The sequence below is a fragment of the Neomonachus schauinslandi genome, chromosome 7 (assembly GCF_002201575.2).
Source record: "Neomonachus schauinslandi chromosome 7, ASM220157v2, whole genome shotgun sequence".
NCBI classification, from domain to species: domain Eukaryota; kingdom Metazoa; phylum Chordata; class Mammalia; order Carnivora; family Phocidae; genus Neomonachus; species Neomonachus schauinslandi.
In genome coordinates this window covers 23542161-23558986 of record NC_058409.1, presented here as the reverse complement: position 1 = coordinate 23558986, position 16826 = coordinate 23542161, and the positions used below count along the sequence as shown (strand labels likewise).

The 16826-nt window shown below is 39.5% G+C and overlaps 1 protein-coding gene across 1 annotated transcript in view; it reads left to right on the top strand.

Annotated features, from left to right (window-relative positions):
• Positions 1-2581: 2581 nt before the first annotated feature.
• MEIKIN (meiotic kinetochore factor) overlaps positions 2582-16826 on the top strand; it is a 99669-nt gene continuing 85424 nt past the window's right edge. The window contains exons 1-5 of the mRNA XM_044917050.1: positions 2582-2693; positions 2872-2959; positions 3587-3674; positions 5315-5375; positions 13896-14033. Of these exons, the coding sequence (XP_044772985.1) occupies positions 2582-2693; positions 2872-2959; positions 3587-3674; positions 5315-5375; positions 13896-14033 (487 nt within the window). The remainder of the gene's footprint in view (positions 2694-2871; positions 2960-3586; positions 3675-5314; positions 5376-13895; positions 14034-16826) is intronic.

Genomic DNA, 16826 nt, shown 5'->3' with positions numbered 1-16826 from the left:
GCATTAAGATTGCAATACCTGCAGATACTTTTCATCTATCACTGTGGTTTTTTTCATTCTTGTCAAGTAAGGAAAAATAAAAACAAACTGATTTTCAGTTGTACCTTGAAACCTATGGGTAGAACCATAAACAAAACTGCTCAGTGGGTCAGTCACTCCATAAAAAGGCATACAGAAAGATTTCCTCTGGGATCTGGGGAATCCTAAAGCCACAAACAGGCTTTGAAAATATTAAAAAAAAAAAAAATTTCCTCCGAAATCTCTTCAAAATTTGGAATTTGTTTTCCCATGGAAGTTTGCAACTCCATAACTGCTCCAAACCTAGTCAAACCCATCACATGGCTGAACTGAAACAGTGATAGCAGAATTCTGAGTTTAGATATGGAAGGAGTGCAGAGGGAGATGGGAGAAGTTCAGTTTAACACTCATGGATGAATGCTTGCACTGGCATTTGTGTATTTGGGGACAGAATGGGGGGAGACAGATAACTGAATTGAGATGTGTCTGCCCTACCTCATCCTTTTGTATGGGACACATCTCCTTCCCTTTTATAGCCTGGTTCTGGGTGAAGCTTTAAACAGACCAAGTCTGTTTGTAGTCTCTTTCATCCCCTTGCTACCAAGGGCTTCGAACTCTTTTCCTTGCTCCCCCACCCCCTGCCCAACCATGTGTTAGGAGGAACGGGGTCATGACAAACACACTAGCCAAATGCCAGCTGACTCCTGCCACCTATGCCTATCATCTGTCATAATGAACGTCCCTAGGCTGCAGTTTCCTCAGCTGCAGAATGAGGAGGCAACTGGACTATCTCTAAGGACCTCTTTTGACTCAAGAAATCATTCCAAAGTTTTTCCAGTTTTGAAACCCTATGTATTAACTCCCATAAATCTTTACTTGATGGCATTTCGGTAAACGCAGACCAGTAGAGTGAGACAGACCTCTATAGGGCCACCAAAGTACAGATCAGCTTTTGCTTTACGCTGCTTTCCTTTTTCATTGTTTCTTCCATTTCTAGGTGTAGGGCATGGAAGGACCCAGACCTCCCACAGGTCATTTAAGAACTCCAAGTTTTTTTCACAACAGCCCCCAAAGGGAGAGAGGAGAGCCTGGAGACCTGACTTGTAAACTAGAGACTGCCTGTCAGCATATTATGGATATAACTAAAGAAAGGAGGTTGAAATATGATCATTGCTTTGTATTGCAACAACACAATGAGATCCCAGACTGAAGAACCATTTCTAACACACCTCTGTATCCCCAGGACCTACCACAATGTCTAATACAGACTAAGGTACTGAGTAAGTATTGATTCAGGGACTCAAAGCACTGTATCTAATTAGGTAAGAATACCCACCCTTCTGTTCTTTACAAAGCTAAGTTTTAATGATTACTTATATATATTGAATCAACTGTCATGACTTTCTATGAGGCTATTCTAAATTTAAAAAAATTTAGAGTGATTTCATTATGAAAATATTGTGGCTGTATGTGTGCTATAGTCACACATACAATATTGGAACATCACAAAAAAAGTCTTCGAGTTTTTGTAATTTTATCTCTACAAATGCATTTTTTAATGTTGTGAAATGTTTTTTTTAAAAATAGGAAGATGGTTATTATGTGCACAATATGTTTATCAGATGCAGCCAGATGGTTCAACCACAGTTTACGGAGAGAGGGAGGTCATTCCTACATTCCTGCAATGATGCAGATCAAGTGAACTGAGCCCCAAGACGGTAGAAGGTAAGAAATTCTCTACCTTGACCATAAGGCTGCCCAGATGTCCAGGAGATAGCTCCTGGGCAGGGGCGAAGGGATTCCACTATCCTTAAGAAAAAATATCCTGAAACCAAGATCTTCGAATGCTCAGACTCTCAAATACCACGGCCCCGGGACTGAAGCTCATTGCTCAGGAGGATATTCTCTGCTGGTTTAACGTACTTTCGTTCCTGTTTGATCTTCCCGCACTGAGTCAGGTGACGCCCCGCCGCCCCTGTCCCCCTGTCGCCTCCCCTGCTAGATTCCCTATGTTCAGACGCCAAAACTCCATTACCAAGGCTTAAATGCAATGTTATGAGAGGGGCTGAGCCATCAGTAGCATGCACGTGACGGGCCTATCACACTAAAGAAAAAATGAAAGCAAAGGAGCAACCTCCTGGACAACGAAAAGATTTTTTCCCCATTAGCTTCCCTTCAGGTGAGAAACACGTGAGTCTGCGCCACGGGTCAGGCAACCACGCGTGCCCACTGCCAAATACCCGGACGCCACACCTCCAGGAAGGCGGGGGCCTTCTTCAAGGGGGCGGAGCATCGTCCTCGTTATTCCGCTTCCCAGAAGCCATCGCGCAGCTTGGTGGAGATAAAAAAAAAGGGCGGGAGCGCACCGGGAGGCTCCAGTCAGTCAGGCGTTGGCGCTGTGGGCCTTTATCTTTTCTTCGCCCGCCTCCTGCCGTTCTGCTCCGCAGGCAGCTACGTTGCCAGGACGCTGGCGCACTCAGACTGTAGCTTGTTTCCTCAGGAAGGCGAAGAGACAGGCTGTGGAGGCCCAAGAGGTCCCCGAGGCCGTGGGGGTGGGGTGGCAATGTGGTCACTACGGGTCTATACCCGCAAGAAGCGGGCCGGCCAGAGGCTCAACCTAACCCCGACACCGGACCTAGGCCCCACCGCGAAGGCAGAGGCCCCCCCAGGTCCAGGCAGAAGGCACGCTGCGCACTGTAAGACCCGACTGGCAAGCCTGTGGAGCAGGCCCAGGGTGGGCGAGCGAAGTTGCGGGGGGGGGGGGGGGGGGTGACTAGGCCTCGGCCCAGGGACACCCGAGCGCGGCAAGGCGGCCTCCAGGGCTTTGCCCTGAAATATGCCGTCCTCTCTTAGGCCTGAAAGGAAACGCACACCGTTTGCAGAAGATCTCAGAGAAAGCAGAGTGCAGTGGGCAGGGAGTTAGCGGCTCTAGGCCACCGAGGTGCGTAAGCCACTAGTGCCAAGCCCATGCCTTCTGCCTCCTCCAAACTTCAGTCCTCCTTTTTCGCCTATAGCCTCTCCTTCTAAGAGTCAAGGAAGAAAATAAGTGTAATACTATTTACGATTTGGCTCCTGTTGGGACATAGACCCAGAAATTTGACTTAAGAAAGATTTATTTATTTAAAAGATTTATTTATTTGAGAGAGAGGGAGAGAGAGAGCAGACAGAGGGAGAGAGAGAGACTCCCAAGCTGACTCCCTGGGGAGCGCGGAGCCCCAGGGGCTTGATCTAGGACCCATGAGATCATGACCTCAGCCGAAATCTTTAGTGGGAGCTCAAATGACTGAGCCACCCATGTGCCTCTGGAAATATTTATTTAAAAATATTTTTTAAAAGAGCAGTTTTGCCAACTCGCCAACTCACTTGCCTAAAAGCAAGTGAGATAAATCCTTCAGGAAAGCATTCGTAGCACCAGCGAATATTGGTACAATTAACCCACTGGAGTCTTTACTTTTTCCTAATGATGTCCCCAAATAGCCTTTAAGATTCTGAACAGTGTGAACTGTGAACGGAGATGTGGAGAGCCAAATCCAGACCATGCAAATTAATTGCTTTGTTTGTTTGTTAGCCCTCGGTTAAGAGTTACAGGACAGGAAAGCCTGCAAGAAAATCGCACTAATGAAGAGACCCCAGATGAGAAGATAGCTCCATTGAGTGTATGTATATTTCTCTTACGGACCTTGGATATACTTAAAGCAGAGACCAATGGTAACTGATGTGCCTCCAGATTAAACTGTAATAAGGATTTTGTTCAATAGCTACATAGCTTCCTAGCGTTTTTGTAAACATTGGTGTTTTCTCTTTAGACAGGGTCTGGAATTTCTAATTCTGGTGGATTCATAGTCATATTTTTTTTGTTTTTAATTTCCGTTGACAAAAATTTGAGAAATGCCCGTTACTCACTAATTTTCTATGAAACAGGTATCTGTAAGTTTTTCTTAGTAACTCCCTTACGTATAGTAGCACTTAAACCATTTTAAAGCCATTTTCATTCTCATTTGAATTTCCATTAACTAGAAAGTGTTCATTACCATTAGAATATTATATAACTTCTTGACCTACTCTATTTAATATGGATTCTGTACAATATTTTAAAGATACATAGTAATTTGGAGAAACTCAGATTTTAAAAATTGCTTTGACTCATCTACCATTAGCGTTAAGTAGTCATGTTCCAGAGCTTTAGCTTACATATCTCTCTAAAACATGTGTTTTGGGGGTGGGCAGTTTCAACAAAAGGCATTTTTTAAAAATGCTTTACCCCAGATTTTAACAGTGTTAAGTGTTCCTTGTAGATGTTTCAGATTATACCAAAAAAAAAAAAAGTGTTTAAAAGGTTTCTTCTAATTTTTTTGTATTTCTTTACATTCCTTCTTTCTGTGCCCTTTTTTTTCAATTTAGAGATTGTTATCTTATTGTATATTCCTCTAACATTAAATGGCCTTCAAAAATATGATTTTTAGTGTCTAAATAGTGCTTTGTCTTATAGATAAATATACTGTAATTTATATAACTATTTTCCTGTGGTTGGAGGATTGAGATTGGATCATGTTTAAAGTTTGATTCATGTTGGCCACTTGGCACCATTTTACCTGATACTTTAAAAGTACATATATTTTATTGAACACTACATCTGAAACTAATGATGTACTATATGTTGGCTAATTGAATTTAAATTTAAAAAAAGGAAAAAAATACATATATTTGATAGATGAAAAGTAGCATTTATTTGACACTGCATTTCTCTGAATGCTAGTAAAGTTTATACTTTTTTTTCCTCATTTTATTGGCCATTTGTGTTTCTTTTTTTGTGAAATGCTTATTCATTATATATTGTAGATAGTTACACTTTTATACACACATGTAACAAATATTTTTATATTTTTTTGTTTGCCTTTAATCATATTCCTGATATTTTAGATTCATCAGTCTTTTCATTTATTTTGCTTTCATATTAAGAGAAAGAAAAGCCCTTCCTACCTAGGGGATCAGAAAAATATTCACCTTTAACTTCTAGTTGCTGGTTTATCCCACAGTAGTTAGTTGACTAGTATATTGCTGACTCTGTAAATATGTCCACGTTATTATATTTTAATATTTATTTTTAGATTTAATATTAAATACCAGATTACATCTGTGATTAGTAGGCTGAAAGAATCTATTACCTATGAAACTGATACACAAAGTTGATATTAGTTTTTCATTTTCAAAATAACCAAATCAATGTGATGTAATATAATATGAAAATATTCAGTCCCATAATTTGTGCTATATCTTTAATTCTTATTTCCCTTAGGAGTCAGTGACTGATGACCTCCAGGTTGACTGTAGTTCGTCCAATAGTGAGCTAGTGTCAGGTAAGATTGTCAGATGTGAACTCCCTCAACTTTGTTTCTTACAGATATAAGCATCCATTTGTATTTTTGCCTCATCTTCCCATCTCAGTGGAAGAGGTGTCTTTCTCCTAGTCCAAGGTGAATCCTTCTGCCCGTACAATGGACGTCATCCTCAAAGCCTTCAAGCACACACCAGTAAATTAAAATTGAGATAAATACTACAAAAGAGATTGACTCGAGTATAACTAATTGAGTTTAATTAGAGAGTTTAGGGAAGGCTTCCATGAGGGAATAGCAATTGAATTGAGATAGGAAGAAAAGGAGAAATTAACTATGCAAGGAGATGAGTTAAGAGCCATCCAGGCAGAGGGAACAGCATGTGCAAAAAGACCCTAATATGGCACTAAGCCTCATGAGTTCAGTGAACTGAAAGAAAGCCAGTGTGGCTGTAGTACAGAGAGGAGGGGGAAATGCAATAATAAGACAAGGTTGAACAGAGAGAGGCCTTGCATAACCTTGTAGGCTATGTCAAAGATTTTGGTGTTTGTATTTGGAGCAGCAAGAAGCCACTGAAGTCTTCCTTAGGAAAATATATGATCACCTTGGCTGTGGTATGGAAATAAGCATGAATGGATGCAAACAGACCAGATGGGAGGTTATTACAGTAGGTTAGGGGGAAATGATGGCACTTTGTACTAAAAGATGACATTGGAAATGGAAGGAAGTGAGCATAACTCATGACAATTTTAGGAAGTGAAACTGACAGAGTTTGGCAAATGAAGAACGAAGGAGATGGACGTATCAAAGATGACGTCTGTTTCTGGCTTGAATAACTGGATATAAGGTGATGCCATTTACTTCATTTACTTACTTTACAAACAAAATCTTGTTTGAGGGAAAGATCATAAATTATGTTTTTAATATATTAAGTTATGAGTACTTTTAAAATGATTAAGTAGAATGCCAAATAGGCAGTTGGATATGGAGGGCTGCTGATAGAAATTTATGAGCCGTCTACATATTGGTATAATCAAAGTTATTTTTAAAAATAAGAAAGGATGCCATTAGCATACCAGAAATCCTGAGGAATTCTTAAAAGCAGATGAGATCAGACTGCCGAATATCTGAAGAGCAGAGAAAACCACTGCTGAGGTAATAATAGCTCTAGAAACATTTGAAGCAGTTGGTCAATCAATGCAAAAAAAAAAATTGTAATAGAAAGGACCCTGAAGGAATTATCAAGGTGATGGATTAAACACTACATTCTGTAACTATGTGGCCTGGTTCCTCCTCCTCATCCCTTTCTTACATTGGAAACATTGGCAGTTACAATGCTGGCTGCCAGGATAAACCCTGGGAACTACTAAGCAAAGTGAACTAAGGGTTTGGCTCCTAAGTGTCAATTTTGGGCCTGGAGTGAGAAGCAGAAGAGAGTCTGAAGTAACTCCACATTGCCACAAGGATAGCAGAGGGAGAAAAAGGTGAAAGAGATAGATTATGCTTATGCTTGTTAACCCCAGGATAAAGACATAGTATGACTCTCTGAAGTGGGATTTCTTTTCCCTTTTTTTAAGATTTTTTATTTATTTATTTGAGAGAGAGAGTGAGCATGTGCACATGAGAGAGAAGGAGCAGGAAGAGGGACAGAAGCAGGGAGCCTGGTATAGGGCTGTGTCCAAGGACTCTGGGATCATGAGCTGAGTTGAAGGCAGATACTTAACTGACTGAGCCACCCAGACGCCCCTGAAGTGGAATTTCTGATAATGGAGGCTTGTGGTGTATACACTAGCCAGACAATTAGGACAGTGCTCCATGTAACCTATAATACCCAGAAAATACAGGAGGACATCACCATGCAGAACACAGATTCTCAGAATGTCTCAACACTCATAAAAGTCTCCAGAAGTAGGCTGCTGTTTCAGAATTTATATGCACTGCTTTACAAACAAAGATTCTCAAGTAGAGATATGAACAGACAACCAGAAGCAGCCAGACCTTTGAATAAAACCAGTGGCATGGAAGAGAGGCAACAAATCGAGCAAACAGAATAACTAACACCTGAGAAATAGCAAAAAACTTTAAATATCTCTTTAAAGACAAGAGGCCGGGGTGCCTGGGTGGCTCAGTTGGTTAAGCGTCTGCCTTCAGCTCAGCTCATGATCCCAGAGTCCTGGGACAGAGCCCTCTACTGGGCTTCCTGCTCAGCAGTGACCCTGCTTCTCCCTTTGCCTGCCGCTCCCCCCCTGCTTGTGCATGCTCACTCTCTCTCTCTCTCTCTGTCAAATAAATAAATAGAACATTAAAAAAAAAGAAAAAAATCGGGGGTGCCTGGGTGGCTCAGTCGTTAAGCATCTGCCTTCGGCTCAGGTCATGATCCCAGCATCCCAGGATCAAGCTCTGCATCGGGCTCCCTGCTCTGTGGGGAGTATGCTTCTCCCTCTGCCTGTCCCCCTGCTCGTGCTCTCTCTCCCTCAAATAAATAAATAAAATATTAAAAAAATAATAATAAAGACAAGAGGCCATTGGATCCATAATATAACAATCTGTTTTAACAAAAACTATAGTCCCTAGAAACTAAACATATCGTCAAATTTAAAAACTCAGAAAATGATCCAAATATTGAAATGAATTCAGCTCAAAATCAAATTAGCTGGCTAGAAAATAGGATAGAGAAATATTTCCTAGAATATAGTACAAAAGAACTTGGGAGGTGCTCAACAAATGCATTTCCTTCCTTCTCCCCTCTTCACCTGTTTAACTTGTACTTGTTCTTCAAGAAAAAAAAAAAAATCAGGTGCTGTCTCTACTGGGAACTCTCTTGACCCCTCTTCTCTCTTTCTACATGAGTTGTTCTTTCCTGGGAATTCTGTGGTACTCTTTGTATACTTCTGTTAGGACTCAAAACAGCAGTATTACTGCTGTTGTTACTCTTAGCTCTAAAGCCATTGGGAATAAGTCCTACCTTTTATGTTCCTATCCCATGTTTGGGACATAATATAATTTCAAATACTTTTGAATGAGTTTTATACTCTGTTGAGAAAATAAACTATTTAACCATAATTATTATTTTCTTAAATTGTAGTTTAAATACACAATATATGTCCTTGGTTACTAGATTTATCAAGTTGATGTGTAAAAGATAGAAGGAAATAGAGAATAGACTGTCTCTAATTTGCAAACTGGTTGTATTCTAAGACATCATTTGTTGATTGATATTTGAAACCTGGAATACTTTTTCCCATAATGTAAATGGTTAGGTTTTGAACAGCCTACAGATTTCTATTTAATATATAAGTAACCATTTTAATTCTATCTTGGAATGTAGTAATTTTGCAACATAATGAAAATTAATTCAGGACTTTATATTTAGTGTGGAAGATTGAACATAGACATTTACTTCTCCCTTTCCTGAGAGAGAAGGAAAAAATAACAGACTAGATGCCTAGAGTAAGGACAAACGAAGAAACCAAACTGATTGAGGCTATAGTTTCAGGAATTAGAGGCATCACATATTCCTGAAGAAATGTGTACAGATAGTGTTGAGAATAAGATTTTTGGAAATCTTTAAAAGTAATGGTTAGATGCTTTGATCCCTTCCCCAGCACTGTGTGGTCAGGCAACTACTCTTTTTCCTACCTTGACAGTCCAGATACATTGAAGCAGAGGATCTGGACTCAGGGATGCTGTATTAAAAATTAGTAGGGGTGCAGGGAGGAGGGAAGGGAATTAACTAAAGTTTGTATATTAGTGGTATAACTTTTAGGCCCATTATCCCACCTTACCCCACTCAGGAAAATACTTCCCAACTAGGAGACTAGAGGATTCTGCTTTTGGAATCTTCTCTGACCAGAAGGAGACCTATATTCTGTCAGTAATGACCTGGTCCCTATCTTAAATACCTTTCTGTGAAGCCCACTACTTCCTAAACCCCACTCATGAATCTAGAGTTTTCAATGAACGTTTTAGTGCCTCATTCTTGAACATTCAAGAATTACAAGGCATTTAATGAAAGCATTTAAAGTAAGTGGTACCACATGAAAAGAAGCTTGAAGGACACAGACAGTGCAAAGAAAAAAAATTTAAAAACCATGTTTTCATTATCCTCAGGATAATGAAATAATAATCCTGAAGATAATGAAAATATGTATCCATGATAAAAGTATGTGCTACTATGAAAAGGAGCAGCTAGAGAACAAAAAGTATTCTTAAAAAGTAAAAACACAAAGTCAGAAATAAAACATTCTGTGAAAGATTAGGTGATGAATTTAAGAAAATATTCTAAAAGTTGAACAAACATCAGAAGATAAAAGATAAAAATAGTAGCAGTGGTGACACAATTCTGTGAGTATACTAAAAATCACTAAATTGTATACTTTAAAAGGGGATTTATGGAATATGAATTGTATTGCAATAAAGCTACTTTAAAAAGAAAAATAATGAGAAGTTGAGTTCAGACATTCTTTTTTTTTAAAGATTTTATTTATTTATTTGACAGAGAGAGACATAGCGAGAGAGGGAACACAAGCAGGGGGAGTGGCAGAGGGAGAAGCAGGCTTCCCGCCGAGCAGGGAGCCCGATGTGGGACTCGATCCGAGGACGCTGGGATCATGACCTGAGCCGAAGGCAGACGCTTAACGACTGAGCCACCCAGGCGCCCGAGTTCAGACATTCTAACATCTGAAAAATAGTAGACCCAGACATTATAGAGTAAACAGAGAGGAAATTATTAAACACATAGAGCTAGAAATCTTTCTAGAATTAAGAATGGTCATGAATATATATAACGAAAGAGCCCACCAATTGCCCATCACAGTGAATGAAAAAAGGCCCATATCAAGGCACAACACAATGTAACTTAAAGATCCTCAGGATGAAGAGAGAAATCCTTTAGTCTTCCAGGAAAAAAATTGTTGATTGCAAATAAGCAATGAAGAATATGAATGGCATTGAGTTTCTCAAGAGCAATTCCAGAAGCTAGAACATGGTGGGGAAATACATTTAAAATTCTGAAGCGTACTGATTTTGCAGAGATAGAACGGATCCCCAGCCAAAACTTGATTCAGATTTCAAGATTGATGATGCCACCCATATAACCAAGAAGGCAAGGAAAGGTTTGTCACTCATATAATGCGATTTTCTAGAGAGAAGTGCATCTTCCAAATAGGACTGAAAATGGCTTGAGAGAACAGGGAGAAGAAATGGTGGGAGGGGTGTTAGGTGGGGCCAGGATGGGGTTTCCCAGACGTGGTTTTAACTTGTAGCCATTGCCAAAAGATGGAACATCAGGACTTTCTTATCAGCTTGCCCAGATGTGGGGCAGAAGGGAAAGAGACAGCAGTGAGGCTTAAATTTGTCAAACATCAGAAAATGGAATCAGTCATTTTAATAGACTAGTCTAGAATTCTGTACTCAGGCAAATAATCACTCAAGCGTGAAGATAGTATAAACAAATTTTTAGACAGGTCTTCCATACATCTTTTCTCGTGAGATAAAGGAGATACTCCAACAAAACTAGAGAATAAATCAATAAAGAAGAAATCAAGGTATCCAGGAATCAGAGGCAATATGTGAAAGAACTTCTTAGGATAATGGTAAAAGGGGAATTCCAAGAAGACACCTGTGCAGCATGTCTAGAGGACAAGAAGTCTGAATTTGAGCAAGTGTATTGAGATCTCCAATAACAATACTTCTTAAAAAAAAAAAAAAAGGAAATGGAAGGAAAGAGGAGAAAGAGGGAATGAGGATGGAAAGAAAAGAAAAAAGAGAAAGGAACTGATAGATAACCTGGAATTTTTAAAGTATTGAGAAGAGATTTATACTTTTGCAAGTATTTGGGACAGAATAGTGTTAGGTACTTAGAAAACTAATTTTAAAATTGAGTAATCAATAACTGAAAAAAAAACCAACTTGTAGCAAATGGTCTGACTATAGCTTATAGTATATGGCTTGGGTATAAATATATTTGAGCAGTCATAATAGAATTGTTGAATACATTTTAATTTAGAAATATAAAGGGGGTGTTAGAAGAAATAGCTAGTAAAGTTGAAAGTAGTCTCTGGAGATTAGGGAATTATGGGGTGGTATGAGACTAGAGATTGCTGTTTTGCCTTATAGAACAGTTTGACTTTGTATATATATGTGTGTGTGTATATATATGTATATATATATATACATATATATATATAGTAAAATTTGATATAAATATGACTTTTAAAGATTTTCTTTAAAGATTTTATTTATTTATTTGACAGAGACAGTGAAGAGAGGGAACACAAGCAGGGGGAGTGGGAGAGGGAGAAGGAGGCTTCCTGCAGAGAAGGGAGCCTGATGCGGGGCTCGATCCCAGGACCCTGGGATCATGACCTGAGCCGAAGGCAGACGCTTAACGACTGAGCCACCCAGGCGCCCCATGACTTTTAAAGATTTTATTTATTTATTTGACAGAGTGAGACAGTGAGAGAGGGAACATAAGCAGGGGGATTGGGAGAGGGAGAAGCAGGCTTCCCACTGAGCAGGGAGCCCAATGTGGGGCTCCATCCCAGGACCCTGGGATCATGACCTGAGCCAAAGGCAGACGCTTAATGACTGAGCCACCCAGGCACCCCTGATATAAATATGACTTAAATGCATTTACATTTTTAACTTGTGACTCCAGGAACATCATTCCACTGCTATAATCATGAATATTTATTTATTCTTTTCTCTACCCAACTACGCAGATGGTGAGTATGGGGTTTTCCTAATTTCTGAGCCTGGATTGAGTTCTGGGGTTTGGTGGAAGGGATGGCTCTACTGTGTGTGGTGTTCACGGAATTTTGAAAGCTGGAAAGCAAGAGAGATGTAACAACGTGTTAGGGGGGAGGATGAAGACAGAGTGAGAAGACTAAAAAGTAGTGAGGACAGGAACAAGACACTCTAGGGCACTTGGAGTAGGAGAAACAAAAGATGCTCAGAGGGGTAACCTACCCATGACATCTGATGTGGTGAAGAGGAGGTTAGATTGGGTCAATCAATTTAAGTGTTGAGTGGTGGTTGGAAGAGGGGGACAGATAGGAAATAATTGTCAACTTTAAGGATGGCATTGGAGTGGAAGAGAAAGATGTGGTGAGGTCAAAGTAGGAAGGACAAAGAGTTAGTTGTCTTAGGTAGGTAATGGATGAGGAGAGATGGGCTATACGTCAGCACCCTGGCAGGAAAAATAAGTTTATCAGAGTCATGCTCCCCTTTTATCCCTTACGTCTCCCCCCCAGTTTTTATTTAGTGTTAACATCTATTTTTTTCAGTTGAAAGTGTTTAATAAATGCTGACTAGAGAAGACTGCGTTTTCCCTTTTCTTACTAAACCTGTTTCTTAAGTTTTGGTATTAATTTATATCTCTATCATTTATATGAAAGTTCTTCATTGTAGTTCATTCTCACAGGGATAACTTTAAGACCTCTTAGTTTGGGAGATTCTCTGTTCAAATATTTTGCCCCTTCTTGAAAGGTTTGTTTTCTTCTTATAGAGTTTTCAGAATTATTTATATTCTGGATTCCAATCCATTTGCAAATGTTTTCTCTTGATCTGTGGCTTGTCTTTTCATCTTAACAGTCTCTTTCAAAGAGAAGTTTTAAATTTGATGAAGTTTTTTTTTTTTTTTAATTTTATTTATTGGGGCGCCTGGGTGGCTCAGTCATTAAGCGTCTGCCTTCAGCTCAGGTCATGATCCCAGGACCCTGGAATCATGACCTGAGCCAAAGGCAGCCACTTAAATGGACTGAGCCACCCAGGCGCCCCAAATTTGATGAAGTTTAATGATCATTGCTATTATTATTGTAAATCTTAGTGTTATAAGAAATCTTTGCCTACCTCAGTGTCATGATGATTTTCTCCTCAGTTTTTTTTTTTTCTAGAACCTTTGTAGTTTTAGGATTTACATTTATGTCAATGACCTGTTGAGAGTTAATTTTTTATATGATGGAAAGTATGAATGCAGGTTTTTTGTTTTGTTTTGCTTTTGCATATAGATACACAGTTGCTTCAAGATTATTTGTTTAAAACAGTGTCCTTTCTCCACTGAATTGCCTTTGCATCTTGGTAAAAAAATCAGTTGCTCATATAAGTATGAGTCATTTCTGGGCTTTCTGTTGAATTCCTTTGATCTGTTTGTCTATGTTTAAGCTTGTTGTTTTTTAAATGGAATAACTAGAATTACTTTTTCTTCTCAGCTAGTTAGTTTACAACTATGGGTTACTTATATGTAAAACTTGCATTTTGGGGTCAAAAATCACAACTGAACCAAAGGAGGGGAAGAAATAAATTATGAAACTTGGTAAAGCAATGGAAAAAGATTATAATGCTTTCTCTACATCAAAACCAGAATTATTTTCTAAGGTTGAAGTTAAAGTGGTGTACAATAGTATGCCTTTTCAGTTGTTTGTATAAGTAATTTTACATTCTCTGTATACAACTGCATGTATGTTTCTACAAATATGAATTCCTAGGATTTTGAGTCTGTTTACTATTGAAACATTTTACTCTTTTTGTTTGTTTATTTTATAGGACTAAGTGTACAGCATGGTATTTCTAGTTCTCTTCTGAGCTATTCATTCACAGACTCTTACACAGAATACAAGAGTTTTGAAGAGAGTTTAAGTAGTTTCCCATCACCTGAACTCTTCAGAGGATCAGATTATTTAGGTGAGAAAATAATCTCAACCTTTAGCTGACCCATATAGAAATTGTTCATTTGTCCACAAATCCTCCAATGAGTAATGTTCCTTTTGAGGTGTGCTTGTCTTCCTCACCAAAACCTCCTTCCCCTGCCCACTACTGTATTCCATGCTCTATCACCTAGGACTATGCATTAAAAGCTACCAGATAAGAAAAGGTTGAAGATACTAGGGGAATGCCCCCAAAATAAGCCAGTTTGATCTATAGTATCCCAGAGAAGCTCACAATTTGGCTGCACCAATACTTGTAAAAAGGTATGTCTGAAATGTGAAAGATGTGGTGATTACTTTCTTTTTTTTTTTTTTAAAGATTTTATTTATTTATTAGAGAATGAGAGAGAGCAAGCACATGAGAGGGGGGAGGGTCAGAGGAAGAAGCAGACTCCCTGCCGAGCAGGGAGCCCGATGCGGGACTCGATCCAGGGACTCCAGGATCATGACCTGAGCCGAAGGCAGTTGCTTAACCAACTGAGCCACCCAGGCGCCCCATGGTAATTACTTTCTTACTCTAATGGAACCTGGAGATTTATTCTTTGGGATGTTCTGAAACAGAGGAACTATGGACTGGAGGATACTAGGCACTGTTAATAGGAAGGATCTATGATATTTTGACATGTTGGTCCCAAATACTCATTCCCCTGTGGTAATATTATATATCCACACCCTTACCATGTCCTCGTAGTGGGTGGAGTGTACTCTCTCCCTCTTTGGCTCTGGAAAAGCAATGGAAATGTGCCTTGCTTTGGGCAATAGGGTATCAGTGAATGAAACATAAGCAGATCTTTGAAATATGCCTAAATGGCTGGACTTGTTGTCTTAGACTTTTAACAGTGTGAGAAGAATATATCCTAATTAGCTTCTGCTTCTCCTGTGGGGACCCCAGAATGAGAAGTATGGAACAGAACAGTCTCCGGCAACCTGCAGATTGCAGAGAGCTGCCCCAACTGATAAGTAGATTTGTAATCTGAAGCCGACCTGCCTGAGCCAACCAGTAGACATAGGAATAAGAAATAAATGTTTTCATTTTATGTCAATGAGATTTGGGTTGATTTATTATATAGAAAAAGCCAACTGTTTCAGATACTGTACTGAATTAAGAGGGGAAATTAAGTGAAGTGTACCTTGTGAATTGTGGTACCTTCTCACCTAATGCTTGTTCCCATCCCAACCCAACATTCCCTTTTTCTGTTCAGCTTCTACAATACTAGCACCCAGACTTGAACCTTTCGGGCAGGAGAATGGAAGATTCTTTCCTAACAAATCTGAAAACAACCCTAAAGAAAATATCTAATGACACCGACCTTGGTAGCCCTTCAGTGAAACTGACAAGAACACCCTACAATGAAGTTAACTTGTGACAAAACCCAACTAGGCCACAGAAATCCCAGTTAGGCTTTTAGAGCTCTCTCTTAAATATGAGTAGAGAGACAAGGATCACCAGACCTCTGAGGAAAGCTTCTAATATAAAACATAGGGATCAGAACAAAGGAAAATATGGAAGTGATATCAGCAAAATGTTGGAATAAGAAGCCTGGTCCCTCCTTCCCCCGTGGATACACCAATTCAACAGTAATACACGGACTTACTCCTTTTGAGAGAAATCTGGACCTAGTCAAGGAACTCTTACACCCCAGGCATGTATGAGATCAGCCACATCAAAGCCAGTAGGAAAATTCAAGGCACTCTTTCACCATAATCCCTACCCATAGCACATTGCCACACAATTGGCAGGAAACCCCAGGTCCCAGCTTCTCCCTTGGGAGGGAAGAAAAGAACTGAACCATGTGTGAAATGTTGTACATTTTCTGGGAGCTTCCCAAAGGATTGGCTACTCTCATGACTGTTTCAGAGTGCTGCCTAAGGGAATGGCTTCTGTCTCATCTGTCTCAGAGTGCTGATGGGACCTGGTATATTCTAGATGACTGTTGGCCACTACCAACAAATACGGTGTGTGAGGAAAGCTTAAGAGACTCATGGAACACAATCAAACAGAGCAATTTATACTTCATAGGAGTCCCAGAGGGAGAAGAGATGAGGGAGGGAAAGAAAGAAGGGAGGGATAAAGAGAAGGAAGAGGGGGAAAGAGGGAGGCAGCGGGAAGAGGGGAAAGAAAAAGGGGGTAGAGGGAGGGAAAGGGAGAAAGAGAGCATGCCTGTAAGTTTATTCCTAGAAATAATGGCTGCAAACTTCTCAAATCTGGGGAAGGAAATGCACATCCAGACCTAGGAGGCCCAGTGAATCTCAGAATAGGCAAATCAAAGAAATCCACACAGGGACTCATAATCAAATTATCAAACATCAAAGACAAAGAATTTTGAAAGCAGCAATAGAAAAGCAACTTGATACGTTCAAGGGAACCTCCATTAGACTATCGATGGATTTCTCAGCAGAAACATTGCTGGCCAAAGGGAGTAGAATCACACAAAGTGATGAAAGAAAAGAAACTGTCAACCAAGAATACTATAACCAGCAACATTATCATTTAAAAAAAAACAATAATGGAGTATTATTCAGCCATAAAAAGAATAAAATCTTGCCACTTGCGAAGACATGGATGGAGCTAGAGAGTATAACGCTAAGTAAAATAAGAGAAAGACAAATACCATATGATTTCACTTGTATGTGGAATTTAAGAAACAGAAGAGCAAAGGGGGAAAAAAGAGAGATAAACCAAGAAACAAACTCTTTTTTTAATAAGATTTTATTTGAGAGAGAGAAATAGTGAGAAATAGAACACGATCAGTGGGGAGACAGAGAAGCA